The sequence below is a fragment of the Sander vitreus genome, chromosome 6 (genome assembly GCF_031162955.1).
Source record: "Sander vitreus isolate 19-12246 chromosome 6, sanVit1, whole genome shotgun sequence".
NCBI lineage: Eukaryota > Metazoa > Chordata > Actinopteri > Perciformes > Percidae > Sander > Sander vitreus.
In genome coordinates this window covers 7,550,241-7,565,080 of record NC_135860.1, presented here as the reverse complement: position 1 = coordinate 7,565,080, position 14,840 = coordinate 7,550,241, and the positions used below count along the sequence as shown (strand labels likewise).

General features: G+C 40.7%; 2 protein-coding genes across 2 annotated transcripts in view; both read left to right on the top strand.

Annotated features, from left to right (window-relative positions):
* The first annotated feature begins 221 nt into the window (after nt 1-221).
* On the top strand, nt 222-8,205 carry sh3bp5la (SH3-binding domain protein 5-like, a). The gene is made up of 6 exons (XM_078252290.1): nt 222-920; nt 2,232-2,294; nt 2,688-2,816; nt 4,051-4,215; nt 5,188-5,361; nt 6,077-8,205. Exons 1-6 carry the CDS (start codon nt 687-689, stop codon nt 6,617-6,619), a joined length of 1,308 nt encoding a protein of 435 aa, XP_078108416.1. The 5' UTR covers nt 222-686; the 3' UTR covers nt 6,620-8,205.
* Nucleotides 8,206-11,924: 3,719 nt separating this feature from the next.
* The window catches only part of gabbr1a (gamma-aminobutyric acid (GABA) B receptor, 1a), a 59,964-nt gene continuing 57,048 nt past the window's right edge, over nt 11,925-14,840 (top strand). The window contains exons 1-3 of the mRNA XM_078251805.1: nt 11,925-12,003; nt 12,216-12,280; nt 14,072-14,210. Coding sequence (XP_078107931.1) covers nt 11,925-12,003; nt 12,216-12,280; nt 14,072-14,210 — 283 coding nt within the window. The remainder of the gene's footprint in view (nt 12,004-12,215; nt 12,281-14,071; nt 14,211-14,840) is intronic.

Genomic DNA, 14,840 nt, shown 5'->3' with positions numbered 1-14,840 from the left:
TATATCTTCGATCAAGGTTTAAAAAAAAACATTATATTCTATAGTATAGTAACACTTACTAATGAGACATTCAATTTCTAGAAAGATCTATAAGACGTATAATACGTGTTTGCAGTAACGTTACTCGCCCAGACGATTTCATTTTGTATATGTGCCAGTGTTGTCTACGGTAGCTGACGTGGCCCAAACGTTTCAGCGCATCCGTTTCAGAACTAATGTTCCTCTGTTTACTTCATTTGTAATGATGCTGATGTGAGACAGAAACTGCTAGCTAGCTAGCTAGCCTAGCTAAAGTAATAAAGAACCGGTAAGAGATGGAGAAAAAAACACATGTGATGGGGGGACATACTAATGGGTCTCCTCTTACTTTTCATCTCAGTAGAGCTATTTGTTATCACCTGTTTGCTGTTAAATAACCGTCACATTCTTACTGACGGTGAGCCTGTTAGCGCGCTAGGGTGCAGGCTAGGCTAGCTTTACAGTGGGTTCGTGTTTCGGTGTGATCTGGTATGGCAGATTGCAAACTCAACAACACTCGCCACCACCGGAAGTATTTTCTAATTTACCCCTGCTGAGTAACACAACCGTTGCTATCAGGACCCAGACTTTTAGGTTAATTAGCCACCACGTCTGCTGGCGAAGCAACCTTAGCTAACGCCGCTGCTAGCGAAGCTGTGTGGCCTGGAATGGAGCCAGGCGACTTACGAGAGAGCCCCGCCGGCTCCGGGGAGTCAGACGTGGGGGATTGGAGGGAGGTTATTCCCGGTGGGGACGAGGAGGTAAAAGCTGCCGAAACTAATGGAACAATACTAGAGACGGCGCTCAGGGACACCTGTGAGGAAGTCGAAAATGAAAAACAAAAAGGAGTTGGTGAGAAATTACACAGCCCCTACGAGGAGGAACTGGACCCCAGAATTCAGGTATCAGAAACTGTTGTTTGCCTTGTTAGTGGTAATTTAACCTCCATCAAGCAATATTAACATATTAATCAACCAGGATGTAACAGTACCTGGTTGGGGTTATAACACTAGTATGATTTTGATTAAGCCTAACTGAGAGTTAACGTTAGCTATGAGGGGCTGGGTATGGTTCGAAAATGTTCGATTCTGGTACCGTAAATTCGATACCGGTGTTACACCGAAATCTGTGACCCATCGAGATCGGTGCCCCCCCACCATCTCAACCTGAACCAAACCCTTATCCCTAACCTTAACCACGGAGGGGGACGCTATGCTTTTAACAGGAGGGACACAGATCACGACGGGTCACAGATTTCGGTGCAACACCGGGTCCTGAACGATACTTTTTTTCGATACCAATTTTAATGAAATCCATTTAAACAAAAATAAATTACAACATTACATTTTACTGTACAAATGAGCCAAAGGAGCCAGTTGAGGTGGTTCGGGCATCTGGTAAGGATGCCCCCTGGGCGCCTCCCTAGGGAGGTGTTCCAGGCACGTCCAGCTGGGAGGAGGCCTCGGGGGAGACCCAGGACTAGGTGGAGGGATTATATCTTTAACCTGGCCTGGGAACGCCTCGGGATCCCCCAGTCGGAGCTGGTTAATGTGGCCCGGGAAAGGGAAGTTTGGGGTCCCCTGCTGGAGCTGCTACCCCCGTGACCCGACCCCGGATAAGCGGATGAAGATGGATGGATGGATGGATGGATGGATGGATGGATGTACAAACCTTTTTTCAACTCTTTTACACCTATGTGACGCACACTGTAGTCAAGCCTCTCAAAATACAACACAATGACCCCAGTCTCTGTGCATGCATGCCTTTATGGCGTGTAACTAGACAGCCAATCAAAACCATTATGAGGTCTTGAGATTTACTCCTTAGCTATTAAAATTTGGTATTGAATGAAAAGGCATTTTTTGGTACTCAATGCAATTCGGTCGGGGCCAACAAGTATTAAAGTTTGGTACCCAGCCCTATAGCTATGTGTCTAATATAATCTATGCAAATCTGGTTGTAAGATCAAAAGTGATTATCTTCTCAGTTAATTGCACCGACATGCCCATTGCACCATAGTAACATACCTAGTTAATTTTATTCCAGCCCCAGTGTGCCTCCTGTGCATTCCATTCCATTCCACCATTGCATTTAAATGTAATGATAATACATGAGATATAAACTGAAGCTATTTTTATCCAGACTGTATGTGTTAAAAGAATATACAATTTATTTTTTCTAGTTGTTAAATCAGCACTTTTATTTCCCCACAGGAAGAGTTGGAGCATCTTAATGAAGCCAGTGCGGAAATCAATAGACTAGAGCTGCAGTTGGATGTAAGTAAAAAATACACATTTCTTAGTATACGGAAATACACTTTCTACCTAATTAGGGCATTTGTTCAGTCTTCCTACACGTCTGAAAAATATGGAAAACAGATGGAATAAAACGCTTTGATTTTGACAACATAAAACTCATGAGAAATGTGAAAAGAACATTAACTACCACCTCTATCTATCTACTCAGATAGTGCTCATCAATTTGATACTTTTGTTTTCGATATCTTTTAAGCATAAGGTCTGGAAAAGTCAGAACCCGTTAAATGGAAAATGTTTTGGTGCTGATAGTTATACACTCAAGTGAATTGATTGCTCACTTGCAGCCATACTCCTGTGTGGAATCTAATCAGTCATATCTAATGTTGTCATTTTCATGCATTAACCATTCAGGATGCCAGATCAGGGTACCGGAAAATCCTCACAGAGTCTGCCAGGAAGCTAAATGCTCAGAGCTCTCAGCTTGGTGGCTGCATAGAGAAAGCAAGACCTTACTATGAAGCTCGTCGCCTTGCGAAAGAGGTACACACAAACATCATGTGTGTCTAATTATATTTAAATGTGTACCACGTGTTTAAAATGTTGTTGTTTAAAAGGCAAACTGGAGTATGTACGAGGGGTGTAAATCAAAAGTTTTATCATGATATAATATTATATTTGCACAATATTACAATATTTGCTGATACCAAAGTCTTCCATGATACGATTGAAATTGTGGGCCTGAGATTGAGACATCATATATCCATTTAACACAATCAGTTACATTTATATTAACTCGCAAAAAGCAACTAAAATGTGATTTGACAATTTTATTACTGAACACTTCCAGACATTTATATGAAAAAAAAAAAACTATTATTTTTAATAAAAAAGAATAAATATTAATGGGAATGGGAAGATAAATAATAAATCAATCAATCAATCCAGATTGAGGTATTGTTACACCCCTAGGATGTACGCCTTTAAATACAGTATACTAGAAATACAGCTAACTATATTGAGATGCAAGAGTTCACAATACTAAAATAAATATAGTGCCTAAAAATGTTGCTTACCCTGGTACCTAAGTTCTAGCCTCAGTGTAAGCAAGGCCTTTTGAAGTGTCCTTAGACTCGGCACTTTGTCCCTAGCAGATCCAGGAGTGTAGAAAAATTGGGATCTGATTGTTCAGACAGCATTTAGATGGGGTCAGGGGCACATTTGTCCACATACGTAGTGTAGTGTTACTGCAAATGCATTCCTGACTGCAATAAAGGATTTTTTAAAGGAGTTTTCTGAGTGCCTACAGTATAGCCTTAAAAACCCCCTACACACTGTTCTTTACCTATGCCAAACAACGTAGACAAGATTTTGATGATCATGTCTTCTATCTGAGCAGGAAACGGCTCTAATCACTACAAGTCATTCAATATGCATGTACGATTCATTCTAATGCCAGGTGTAAGCTGCCATCCAACTTAACTGGATGTAACCATACACACAATCCAAATACTTGTTCTGCTACTGCAGGAGCTCTAGCGATATTGTGATATTTATATAAATTGTAAACATTAAAATACATACTTTAAAATAAATGATTGTATTTATTTAGCTAACTGTTTCTATATTTATTGGCCGGATGGACTTAACCAAAAACTATAATTTACAAATACAATTTCACAGAGATCTGACTGTAATTGGACTTAACAGAACAGGCAATGTGTCCTGGTCATATTCCACTTCTGTAGGCTGTACATTTTTTGTCTGATCTCTGTAGGCACAGCAAGAGACCCAGAAGGCAGCTTTGAGCTATGAGAGAGCCGTCTCTATGCACACAGCTGCCAGGGAGATGGTCTATGTGGCAGAGCAGGGCTTGATGGCTGATGGCAAGAACACCCTGGATCCTACCTGGCAGGAGATGCTCAACCATGCTACCTCCAAGGTAACAGAGAGGAGGAGGTACACATGCTATTAAACAATGACACCAGACCTGGGTTGAGTGGGCCATGTACAGTAGGTCCAGGATGGTTTCTAGTGTCTCCAATGGGATGATACATGTTTTAAAGCAAGGTTAAACATTCACTGAAAAGTACAAAGAACAAAAATATTGTCTAAAACATGGTGGATAGTGACATAGGAATAAAACAAGAGGCTTAATCAGTGTAACTCCCTTACCTTGTATTTTATCTGAGCATTTTTACATACTAAACGAAAGAGGAAGTCTTGTTAAAAGAGTAACCCACCAATTTAGCATTGCACTTCCACAACAGTCAGACTCATGTTTGACAGTTAAAGAGCCCCTATTATACTCCTTTTCAGCATCTTATTTGTACTATTGGGGTCTACTACAATAGGTTTACATGCTTTGAAGTTTCTCATACTGCCCATTGCTGCAGTGCCTCCATCCTCTGTCTGAGCTCTTGGCCCGCCTTCCTGAAAATCCCAGTCTGCTCTGATTGGTCAGCTGGCCCACGCTGTTGTGATTGGTCAACCAAATTTAAACTAGCCACTGGGCGGGCTGTGCTTGCTCAGGCAACACAAATGAAAAACTGGGCTAGCTGTCTCAATCAATGACATCATTAATTGAGGAATTTCCAACAGGAATGTGGGCGAGCCGTTTTTAGGCAGTTGAGAAAGTGCTGTCTGTGGGAGAGAAAAGCTCCATTTGGAGTGAAATTTTTTTTTATTTTTTTTTTTACTTTATACATGTATTGCAAACACAAAAAACTATATAACACACTAAAAGACGAGACAAATCCAAAAAAAGCATAATAGGGGCTCTTTAAATAAGGATCAAACTTCAGTGGAGACAACAGTGGTCGATGCCTTGTACCTATTAACACTGTGTGTGTGTGTGTGTGTGTGTGTGTGTGTGTGTGTGTTTTAACATCCTACTCCTGTGTGTCTCTCACAGGTGAACGAAGCTGAGGAAGAGCGACTCCGCAGTGAGAGGGAGCACATGCGGGTCACACACGCCTGTCAGGAGGCCGAGGCTCGGGTTCAGATGCTGCAAAAGTCCCTCAAAAGAGTCATTGTGAAATCCAAACCTTACTTTGAGCTCAAGGCCCAGTTCAACCACATACTGGAGGTAATGCAGACATACAGAGCCCAATAATACCTCAGTTTGTGAAACCTTAAGCACAGACAAGATGAAGAACATCAGTTGTTCTGTTGCGTTGTAAATATGCTGCTGGGTTGGCAAAAGATGCTGTAACATATTCCATATGTTATAGATTTAGTGGAGGTCACTGGTAGGTTATGGCATAAATGTTTATCGATACGATACTGCTTATCTATACCGATACTCTTATCGATACTACTTCTATAACTTGGTGCAAAAAAAAATAAAGACATGAAAAGATTCAACAGTTATTTTATTTTTATTTGTTTCCTATATACATAATCAGGCAGGATCAATTGCTTCAAATGTCTGGTCTTACTATAAGCAATACAAAATCTGTTGCCAGAACAGTTAACACTAAGTTTAGCTGAGCATAATAACTTGAGGAGCAGCTTGTCATTAAAATGAGAATAGATGGTCCACCTTAAAGGTCAGTCAGCACACCTTATGTTAGTGAGCCTGGACCGCTTTAGCTACTTAGTTTGCTACTTGTTGTATAGCCTAACACATTTTAGTTTAAAAAACATACCATACTCGGCAGCGTGACATAAAAACCGATAGCAGTACCCTTTTTCCAGGAGCTTATCGATATTGCAGTTTAGTACCGGTTCTTGATACCGATCGCTAAAAATCATTGTTAAAATTGATGATAAAAGTGTCTGTGCCCTCTGTGTGACTCCAGGAGAACAAGACCAAAGTGCTGCAGCTGGAACAGCATGTAGCCAAAGTAAAGACCCGCTACTCCATCGCCTTACGCAACTTGGAACAAATCAGCGAGCAAATCCACGCTCAGAGGGGGAGGGACCAGGCCAAGGGAGGATGCACCAGTGTCTGCGGTGGGCGGAGTCCCCCCGTTGGAGCTGAGTCCGACATCAGAGTTAAGAAAGAAGGCGGAGCCTGCGGCGGTGGTGCGACGGGGAAGGATCGAGTGGCTGCAGCCATTGACCTGGAGAAATACAAGGAGAAGGAGAATGAAAAGGAGAGGGAGCGGGCGGGGTCGGATTCCCTTTCGGTCTTCAGCCTGCAGACCATCGCTTCCGACTTAGAGAAATATGACTCCATTGAGCACCTCGGGGACCTCAGCGATGTAGGGAGCGTAACCGGGGATGAGGGGGAAAAAGAGAGAGGCGGAGTGATTGATAGAAGAGACAAGCTGGCGGAAGCGAGCGCCAAAGAGCGCCAGCAGCAGTTCTACAAGCAGCACCACCGAAGCTTCAGTTTGTGAGGCTGTCATAGCATATACTTCAGAAGTAAAGTATATTAAGTTATCAAAAAGTACAAATTAGGGTAAACATCCCTAACACATAGGTACCAACCAAAGTATAAAACAGTAAGTTGGCTGCAAATGTAAAACTGGTGTGATGCAGTTATCGATGTCTGATATATGATGGTGTAAATAAGCACATGTATGTTGACTGACAAAACATTATTCTAAAGCTGACACTGATCAATAGTTAATATTGCAGCCTAGTTAGAACACTACTGAATCTAAAGAGCTTTCAAGCCTCCAGGACAAATATACATTATATTCACTCCCTCTGACGGATTGTGGGTAGAATTTGTTCCTTGAGCATGAAGGAACAGCGAAGAATGCTTAAAAGCCCTGTTTGAACAGACATGTTTTTAAAACATTTCTTACTTTCCCTAATCGTTGATCTAATTTGGTGGGACTAGTTGTTCCCCCTACAGTCTTGTCCGGTCTCAAGGTAGAGGGGTCGCAGGGTCTCTCCATACACGCTGAAATCCACACTTCTATCCACCCCTCATCAAGTTAGCGTGCAGGGAAAAATGACAAAAACGATTCACTGTCAGTGCAGAGTGAAAGCATGTTTGAATTCACATTTCATATATTTATTTCCAGTAACATGCTGCAAGCATTGCTTTATTTTTGGCACGAGAGAATGCGTTTTTTGAAAATTCCTGAAATGACGAATGTAGTTTGAAGATGTTAAAGACTCCTTCCACTCCGACAGCATGCACTCCTAGTTAGCTATCTAAACAGACATTTATGACATATATTCAGGGCTATATGCTGACACAAAAACTGACACCATTAAAGCTAAGATGATGAAGCTGTAGCCATGTTTTCTTTTTTATTTTATGTTGCTATGCTGTAGTCTTATGGTGCAACAGCCTTGTCCAAACTTTTATTATTTGGATATTGTTTACATTTGAATGAGTGGATTTTTTGGCAACAAATGCATTTCCTCTTGTTTGCCATTTCAAAAACAATTTGCCCTTGTAATTTGAAGTGTGCCTCGACACAGAACAAGTAACAAATTTAGCACGAGTAGCACTTAGCTGTAAACTCATCTGTGGTTCTGTTTAGAACCATTTAAAGAACAAGTGTGTGCCCTTTTATTATTCTTATTTTTTTTTTTAGAACATTTTAATAAAATTAGTCAGCCTGGCGCCATTTCTGATGAGACTTGAAGATTTATGATTTATTTTTTGTTTAGATTTCTAAATTTTCTTTTATATTGTACTTTGATTGTCAAAGTGTAAGATGCGAAACAAAGTCAAGAAAATGACTTGTAAATGTATGTAATTATTACAAAGCTGGAAAATATTGAGATGTATAGTAACATGAATTAACTGATTTGAATGTTTGACACGTTTGTTGAACTGATTTGTTCACAGTTTGTCATGTGTATTTAAATCATTGTTGCAGTTTGTCTGAAACACCCCACCTTCACTTCTGTCTTAATAATTAGTCTTCACCCTTTTAATGACATTTGTTATTTAGTCAGAATGTCACTTTCCAACTTATGCATTGTCATATCTATAATCAATAAACCAGGTCATACTTCTTGGGCTTGTATGATTCCCATATTTTCCTATTTAATTTATATGTTGTAGGACTTGTAGAATTAAATGTCAAGAGGCAGGTTAGGATGTGAGTTCTTGTTTTACAGATGCAGGAAGAGGGATGGCGAGAGACAGAGGGAGAGGTTATGTCTTTCCCAGCCTGCCTTCAATTATTCAGCAGATATATAAATATGAAGCAGGATCTCAGAATAGATGGCAGAAGAGGAGCAGAGGCTGGTGGAAAAACAAAAGAGGAGGATAAAGGAGGCGATGGGTTTGATTTCAGAGATGACCAGTGTTGTAGAAATGACTGATTGCCGCTTCGTCGACTTATCTCCAAAGGGCTTTAGAAAAAGGCTTAACAATATAGTCACTGTTAATACCACAGGCAGCGCCATATCCGCACCTCCATCCGTGTCTAGTCTCCTGCCGTGATATAATTATTAACGTTGGGATAAATGCACAAGCTTATCATAAACCCAAAGCCTCCTCGTAAGATTCATTGTGGTATTTTACTGCTGTGGGCCCAGACCTTAGCGCGTTTCATCTTGGGGTAGGAGGGAGATAAATGCGTGAGAGAGAGGGACTGTTACGCACGGTGCGTCTCCATCATGACGTCGTGAATTAGCTCAAGATTGTAGGGGGAGAGAAAAAAAGGAGGGGAGTGTGGTGAATCGGTGTTTTCGTCGTGTATGGGTATACGTTTGTATATAGTGCATGTCTATTTTTTGTATGGATTTTGACATTTATTACCTTTGCCATGCGTAACTGCAATACCTAGAAAAACGCCGAATACGATACGTTTTGTTTCTGTAACATTCTGTTTACGAACGGAGCAGCTTGCACATTTATAGCCATACTAATATAGCCATAAAATCGTTGTAAAGATGCATATTTTTACCAAATAACCCGACATTGGGCTTTCCGTGGCGGATCCACCCCGGAGGACTTACTGCTATCCTGACTGAGCGCATCGAAACTAATAGTAAGTACACATGCTACAGCTTTGCTTCAGGGGGCTAGATGCTACTATTACTGTAGGTCGCAATATTAGACTAGATTTATTCAGAAAATGCTCCATTTTCCATGCAGATAATCTAGACAGATGCAAAATTCGTTCTTCATTTTGTATGCAAAGGCCATTCATTTTCGATGGGCACAGGCCAGATTTGTTTAGAGTTCCTTCTTGCAAGAATCCTGCTTGCGTTTTTATGCTTTAGAAAGAGAGGATAACACTATTTAAAATAACATACAGCCGGTTTTAACGAGATGATGTTATTCCAGACGCTACTTTTAAGATCCATTCATATGAGGACTCTACGGGCTCGTTAATATGGTCGGCCTTCCTTTACAGGCCATCACGGATTCCCTTGTCAACAGCCGACAAGTAACTACCGGCAGCATACGGTTGGTGGCACCCTTACTGTGACCCTCACGTCTCAATAGTTTATGCTCAGCCATGCACAAAATACAGCATCTGAGTCTATGTGCGTGTGCCCCGTGTGGACCTGCACATAGCTTGACAATAGCCACTACATGTTTCTCTGTGTTTGGTGCTGAAATGGAGCGGATCATTCCTTTCCATGGCAGCTTCCGGCATTATGAACACCCAAGGAAGTAGGCAGTGTCTGTGCAACATTGGAAGTGAATGTGGATAGGCTGTAGGTGTTTTTGTAACAAGGTGTTTCCACAAGGCTGCAGTGTTTTGGAGCAGAGAAGGCGCTGTCCGTGGTGCTGAAGCCTTAATTGCATTTAAAGCTTGAGGCTAGTCGAATGGCCCCCTTCCTCCTGTCTGCTCAGTGCTGCTGCAGCCACAGCGCTGATAGAGTTAGCTGGCTTTATGCTGGATAGGCTGTTTCATCTGTGCTACACTCACTCACATAGTTTGCTTTTATCCGGCTCAGTGTGTGATCGGTGATATTAATGACTCCTGCTGGGCTGTCCTTTTTTTCTCCTCCTTTTCTCTATACTGCCTCCCCTCCCCTTCATGCCTCACAGGACAGAAGCACACACTACGCTGCCAACACACACAGCCCCACGTATACACACATAATAAACACTCTGGTGGTGTCTACCTCTTGCATGCTTCTTGTCAGGGAACTCTAAAAATACACTGCATAATGCTAATGAAGTATCCAGCAGAGTTTGTCTGTCTTCCACCAGCAAGCTTTGCTGCCATCTGTCTCCCTCACTGTGGTGCTTAGCTTTGTTATGCTCCCCCCTTCCCTATACCACCCACCCACATCCCCCCCATACACACACACACTCACACACTCACACACACACACACACACACACACACACACACACACACACACACACACACACACACACACACACACACACACACACACCCTCCACTCCCTTACTGCCTTGTTAAGCATGAGTGTATACAGTATATGTGTTTGTTTGTGTGTGTGACAGCCTCATAAAGCACCATTTATTATTCAAAACTGCAAATGAGCAGCTATATATAGTGTGTTTATCATTGATACAGTCAGTTGTGTTCGTGTTTCCCTGCCAGCACTCGAGGCGATGTGGCTCATGGGACTCGAGGGTCTTTTGACTTTTTGCTGATTAGCAAATCACACTCATTCTGGCATCATCTGCGTTAGGCGACCAAGTGGCCTGTCATTTCACCATCCTTGTAAAGCAAATGGAGTCTTTGTACACATTAACTAGAGTTAAGTTCATGTAATAGTTTGCCGATACGATGGGACAATATATCCTATTTGTTATTTGTTGATATTACAGATATTATTTATTGATTTATTTTAAACTCAGGGGAACTCCTTTATATCAAAGTCTGTTTACAGATCATGTGGAATGCTACTGCATAATGTGAAAAAAAGTTGTATAAAGCATCTAATGGCTCCAGAGGGAGCTGTGTGAAGTCTGATAAATTGCCTCAAGTGATGTCAACATTCAAGTTGCAATGTGGGTAATGTAGGCCCCATGTTTTGACAGGGAAGATAAATGCATGGACAGTAATTAAAAAGAAACATCTTCTCTGGTTCTGCTGCATCAACCCTTTTTTTAACTGTCCATTGTGAGTATGACAATTTTGCAAAATAGGAGTGCAATGCTAAATCGCTGGAGAATTGTCCCAGAGTTTCCCCCACCAGAGAAGAGGTATCATTGTGCCTTTAAAATCTGCCAACACACATAAAAGCACCTTTCTGTCTTGCAACAGAGAGCTTTTTTTTCCACAGTCTAAAAGCTGTTCCAAATACTTTTCTACCCTGACATTAAGAAAACTCTGAAATATATTGAGTGTCCTTTGGCGTGAAATGTTTCCATGGGCAGCCTTCTTGCAAAAAAATCTGTATCAACCATCAAAACCTGAGCTGAAACTCTATACAGGGCTTTTAAAAGGAAGCCAAGCTGGCTACTGAACCTGGGCTTTCTACACTGTAAATACAAATAGAAGCAGGGAGAGAAAAGTGGACTCATCCTCTCTGTGCACAGTCAGGCACGTTGAAAAGGGAGCGTTTTTGCCAAAAAGTTGATGCATCCTTTTTTAGAAAGACAAGCAGTGGACCGAAAATGATTGTATCTGAGGACTCAGTGTAGCAATAATACTGTAAAAATGTTTTCTCAGTAACACATTTCTCTTTGTCTCTTGTTTACTCTTCTGTCTTTATCCAAAACCCTCAATTTACCTGTCACACTTCCCTACTTTCTTTTTAAACCTCTGTCTTCCTTCTCTTTCAGATCCAGAGATGGCACAACTATTGTTTCTGATTATTCTCTATGCTCTTCCATCTCTCGTTGTGCCCATACATAATTCATCAAGTGGAGGTAATTTGTTTGTGTGTTTATAATATGCCTTAATGGACTGAAGTAACTCTGCAGAGATTGCTAAGTGACGTGAATGAAATGTAAATTCTGCAGCATCAGTTAAATTGACAATATGTCATGTTGCTGCAATATATCTACATTATCTGGAGACAGAGCTTTTCCAACTCTGCTCTTGTCGTCCTTCATTCTTCTTCCACTTCTCTTTTTTTCAGGCTGCGCTATCATCCGGCCTCCCAGGGATGGGGGGATCCGTTACAGAGGCCTGACACAAGAACAGGTACAGAGAATGCTGTTACTGCTCTGGACCTAAATTACACAACCTCACCTGTCAAATCAAACACATTAAACCACAGTTGGCTTGAAGGCTTGAATGGCTTAATCTGCTAACTGTAATGTAGCTTCTTTCAAATCAAATTAGAAATCAGCCTGAAAAAACAATAACATTAATACAAATTAGCTGGTGATTATCATTACTCCATATGATGAGAGCTATTTCAGCTAATGCTATAATAATATTGACTAATGTTGTTACAACGTCCAAGAATAATAGTTGAATATAGAGTTGTCACAATTTCAGATGACATTATTATTACACCATAATTCAAAAGTAAGTTGCATTATTGCATTTAAAGATTAAAGGAATAGTTTGGCATTTTGGGAAAATATACAAATTGGCTTTCCTGCTGAGAGGAGAAGATTGATACCACTCTTATGCCTGTGCACTAAATATGCTGGTTAGCTTAGCATAGCATAACAAAATAAATCTAAATGTCTTGTGCATCATTTTACACACGTTTCCCCCAAATTTAGCCTGACATATCTGATATCCTTGGAAACTGTGGGATCTCCGTTAGAATTTAAAAATAATGTTCTGTGAGTTTGAACAAAGTTTGTCTTGTACTAACTGATCTAATGGCCGGTGAGTGAGATTTAAGAAAATCCCCTCACTTTATGAATGTGAAATAATAAAATGCCTCGAGTACCCCTTCATTTTTGACTAACCTGGAAATTGAGTTGTAAATTACAAAAAGCAACAAAAATACATTGTGTCTAATTTTTGTCATTCTGTTAGTATAGAAGTTAATTTAAAGACCCCCCTTCAGACATGTTTTAAGACATATCAGAAATACTTTGCTTTTAATAATAATTTCTATTAATACTTTTCCACAAAAAAATTACTGTAGTTTAAGATTCTTAAGATGACATCTACAGCACTCCTGAATCCAGAATCTATGAATATTGTTCATTTCAAAAGTATAACTGCTGGACACAAGATGTCTCTTACTTCACTGAAAAGTCCATTCACCGCATGCGCACTGGAGGTTTTACATTTCCACATCACATTTGTGCAAGGTGCATATTGGACATGATTGGCTTCCAAATGAGTTGTGATGTGGGAAACTCATGCTCACACGCACACGTATTAAACTGAGATTTAACGTGAGCACAGAGAAACTTTCCTCCAGAAGATGAATGTGAAAATTTACTCTGCGCATACATACTTCTTTGCAGTGAAGCTCAAACATCCAGGTAAAGTAACAATACATTTTTGAGTCGAGGGGGAATTTGCAGCAACACTGCAGCAAAACTCTACTTAGAAGAGGGATTGGTGCAGTTTCAAAGTGGAAGAAGGACCAAAACCTTGACAACTGAGCCATTCAAATGTTTGAAATCAGATTGCATCACTCTGGACTCTGGACAGATATCAAACACACATCCAATATACGCACACACACACACACACACACACACACACACACACACACACACACCTCAACATGAAGTTAAAACATAAAGCTGGGCAATCCTTCTTATATCTCTCCTTTCCCAACCAGAGAGAAGGTGTAATTCAGAGTGTGCCAGCACATCAATTCAGACAATATCGCCATGAAATGTTTTTCAGAGTATAACCTTATTGTCACAGCCATATGGCATCAGTCTGCATTGAGGCACAATGTAGAGGGTCCCTAAGTGAATGAGAAAAAAACTGGTATGAGAGAGAATCAATCATGCTTTAATTACTATCTCTCCTTCTTCCAATCTCTTTCTGTTCGTGTTTCTCTTACAGATCCGCAGTGTGCAGATCCTCCCTGTGGATTATGAGATAGAGTACATCTGCAGAGGAAACCGAGTGATCGTGGGACCCAAGGTCAGGAAGTGCTTACCCAACGGCACATGGACGGACATGACGCTGCACAGCACGTGTTGTAAGTCCTTTTGGGTCTAATTCTCAAGCCTCTTTTATCCTCTTCCACCCTTCTTCATCTCATCCCTTTTCAAAACAATTCAGTGGATAATAAGGAGTTCTTATGTGTTCTGTCAGGTTAATCAATCAAAATTAAGTTACAATAAAATAATAAAAGCCCATAAATACAGAGGGAAGTGTGAAATACTGTGCAACCTTCACTCTCACTTTTGAGGGACTGGGATTGGAGTCATTTTTATCCACAGTGAAGTAAAGTAACGCAATCTTAAATGGAGCTGAAATGAAATCAAACTACAGCCTTTAATTGTGGTGGTTTCCTTCATTACCTTACATTTAGAGCAGAAACAAGTTGTGACCACAGCATTGACCCATCCCCTTTTAAGTTAATATGTTAAACTTGTTAGCAAACAGATTTTTATTTACACATCCAGCAGTTACAGAGAAACTTTATCAATCATTTGAAGTGTTGTGTCTATCTGATGCATTAAGCCAATATGAACTCTCTGTTATTTTTTGGTCTTTACCAACTCCTGAGAGAAATATATGACTCTTTAGCTGCTAAATGTTCACCAGCTATTTGCTTACTGTGTCTGGTTCATGCTTGGTGCTGAACAGGAAGTGTACAGTGGGT